Source organism: Sinocyclocheilus anshuiensis, unplaced genomic scaffold (genome assembly GCF_001515605.1).
Source record: "Sinocyclocheilus anshuiensis isolate Anshui unplaced genomic scaffold, SAMN03320099.WGS_v1.1 scaffold469, whole genome shotgun sequence".
In the NCBI taxonomy this organism is placed as follows: domain Eukaryota; kingdom Metazoa; phylum Chordata; class Actinopteri; order Cypriniformes; family Cyprinidae; genus Sinocyclocheilus; species Sinocyclocheilus anshuiensis.
In genome coordinates, this window is record NW_015537995.1 from 555,486 (window position 1) to 557,658 (window position 2,173).

General features: G+C 42.4%; 1 protein-coding gene across 1 annotated transcript in view; it reads left to right on the top strand.

Annotated features, from left to right (window-relative positions):
• The window catches only part of LOC107675542 (sprouty-related, EVH1 domain-containing protein 2-like), a 14,745-nt gene extending 12,572 nt beyond the window's left edge, over positions 1 to 2,173 (top strand). Inside the window, exon 6 of the mRNA XM_016469937.1 lies at positions 636 to 2,173. Within this exon, the coding sequence (XP_016325423.1) occupies positions 636 to 1,325 (690 nt within the window). The 3' untranslated portion in view covers positions 1,326 to 2,173. The remainder of the gene's footprint in view (positions 1 to 635) is intronic.

The following is a 2,173-nucleotide window of genomic DNA, read 5'->3' on the forward strand; positions in this document are numbered from 1 at the left end:
ATATATGTATGTATATATGTATGTATATATGTATGTATATATGTATGTATATGTGTATGTATATGTGTATGTATATGTGTATGTATATATATATATATATATGTATGTATATGTATATGTAATTTACTACATTTTAAAATTCAATATGATAAATTGAATGTATAAATTACATTTTTATTATTATTTTTTAGAATTATTATAAAGTGTTATGTTAAAAAAATGTAATAATTAATCAAAATCAATGTTCATGCAAAGGGATTGTTCTTGCAAACTGGGTTTTTCTCACTCAGTTCACTTTTGGGTCAACAAAAGAAAAAGGGCTGAGTTTGATTCTTTTAAGGAATCAAGACTAAAGTATAGAACACTATATTGAAGTATAGCAATAATAACTATATGATAATAACTTCTTAATTTAATCATAAAAGGCATCACACTGTTAAACTTGTTTTAGTGTGATATTATGCCTTTTAGACCTCTTTATGCTTTAAAAATAACCAGCGGCAATATGTTATGCTGATTGTTTATCATAAAATATTCAGATATGTTCAAGATTATCTGCTATCTGCTACCATTTCAGATATTTCTATCTGGATGTCTATCCATCTTGTGTTGAACTCTTTCTTTCTGCTGTACAGACGGTGCCCATGTTCCCGTGTTCCCGTCACGTAAGGTTTCACGAGGAAGAGGAGGAGATCGTTCGGATTAACCCGTGCGAGCGCTCTTGGTTAACGGGCTACGAGGACTATCGCCACGCCACCACAGCGACGCGGGCCAAACCTCTGTGGCCGGACGCCACGGACGCTTACGTTCACCTCGCTAAGAGCGAACCTCCCAAACACGACTACACTTACTCGTACCCACTCAGTGGGGACGGGCACACTCCCCGCGACGGCAAAACGGGCATCGGTGGCGGCGTGGTCACTGGTCAGCCGCGGGCGCTCACCGCCAAATGGCTGCCGCAGCGCGTGGCGGACAGCAGAGAGCGCTTACGGTGTGTGTACTGTCAAAACATGTTCAGTCCGGCCGAAAACGGACGCGGGCGCTGCCGGGAAGCTCCGGACCCCGTGCAGACATGCATTCGCCGGGTGAGCTTCATGTGGTGCGCCGACAGCCTGCTCTACCATTGCATGTCGGACCCCGAGGGCGACTATTCGGACCCCTGCTCCTGCGACGCCAGCGAAGAGCGCTTCTGCCTGCGCTGGCTGGCGCTCCTGGGACTGTCGCTGCTAGCGCCCTGCATGTGCTGCTACGCGCCGCTGCGAGCGTGTTACCACTGTGGCGTCGCGTGCCACTGCTGCGGCGGCAAGCACAAGGCCTCGGGGTGAGCGGGAAAGCGCGAGCACACCTGCAGCTGGGAAAAACGACAAACGAAAAGTGGAAGAACAAACTTATGGCTGCATTTGTGTTTTGCTTTGTTTTTTTTCCCTTCCCGCTGAGTTTCGGAGGGTTGGTCCATTTTTGTTTCATTTTCTCAATTTAATTGTACTGGACAGCTGTCCTGGTTTGTATTTTTCTTTGTTTTTAAAAGAGTAACCCTCAGCTTCCATTTAAAAGACTACACACTATAAATATTCATTTATATATGAAAAGTATATATAAATATATGTAGATATAAATATATAAATCCAGGTACTTTATATTTTTATGCTCATGTGCTTTGAAGGTTTGAGTTGTAATCTTCCTTCCGTCTCGTCTGTGTTTTAATATGTTCGTTTGATTTGATTTTACTCTCCCGTCAGCCTTTCGTTATGTCTCTCCAGTCAGAGGCGTCTCTTCTACTGTGATCCACTCCGTCTAGATAAGACAAACACAGAGGAATCCAAAATAGCTGACCTGTAGGATGGTAGATCTTGTGTGTGTGTGTATGTGTGTGTGTGCGTGAGGTCAGAATGGATGTGGGAAATTACATTTTGCCAAATTGCCAATATTAATTTGCTGTGTGGAAGATGGGGAACACATTGCTGCCCAAATGTAAAGTATGTGTGTTGGTGAATCTCATGTGCAGGTCATATTTTACCCCAAAATCAAAAGAAAACAGGCTTTATTTTGCCTATATTAGGAGCCTTTAGCATTGTGGCATTATTTTTATGACAGTTATTTCCCATCCAAAGTGTCATTACTATGGAAGACCGTTTCCGCCACTCAATCAAAAATAAAAATTGCGACTTTTTAT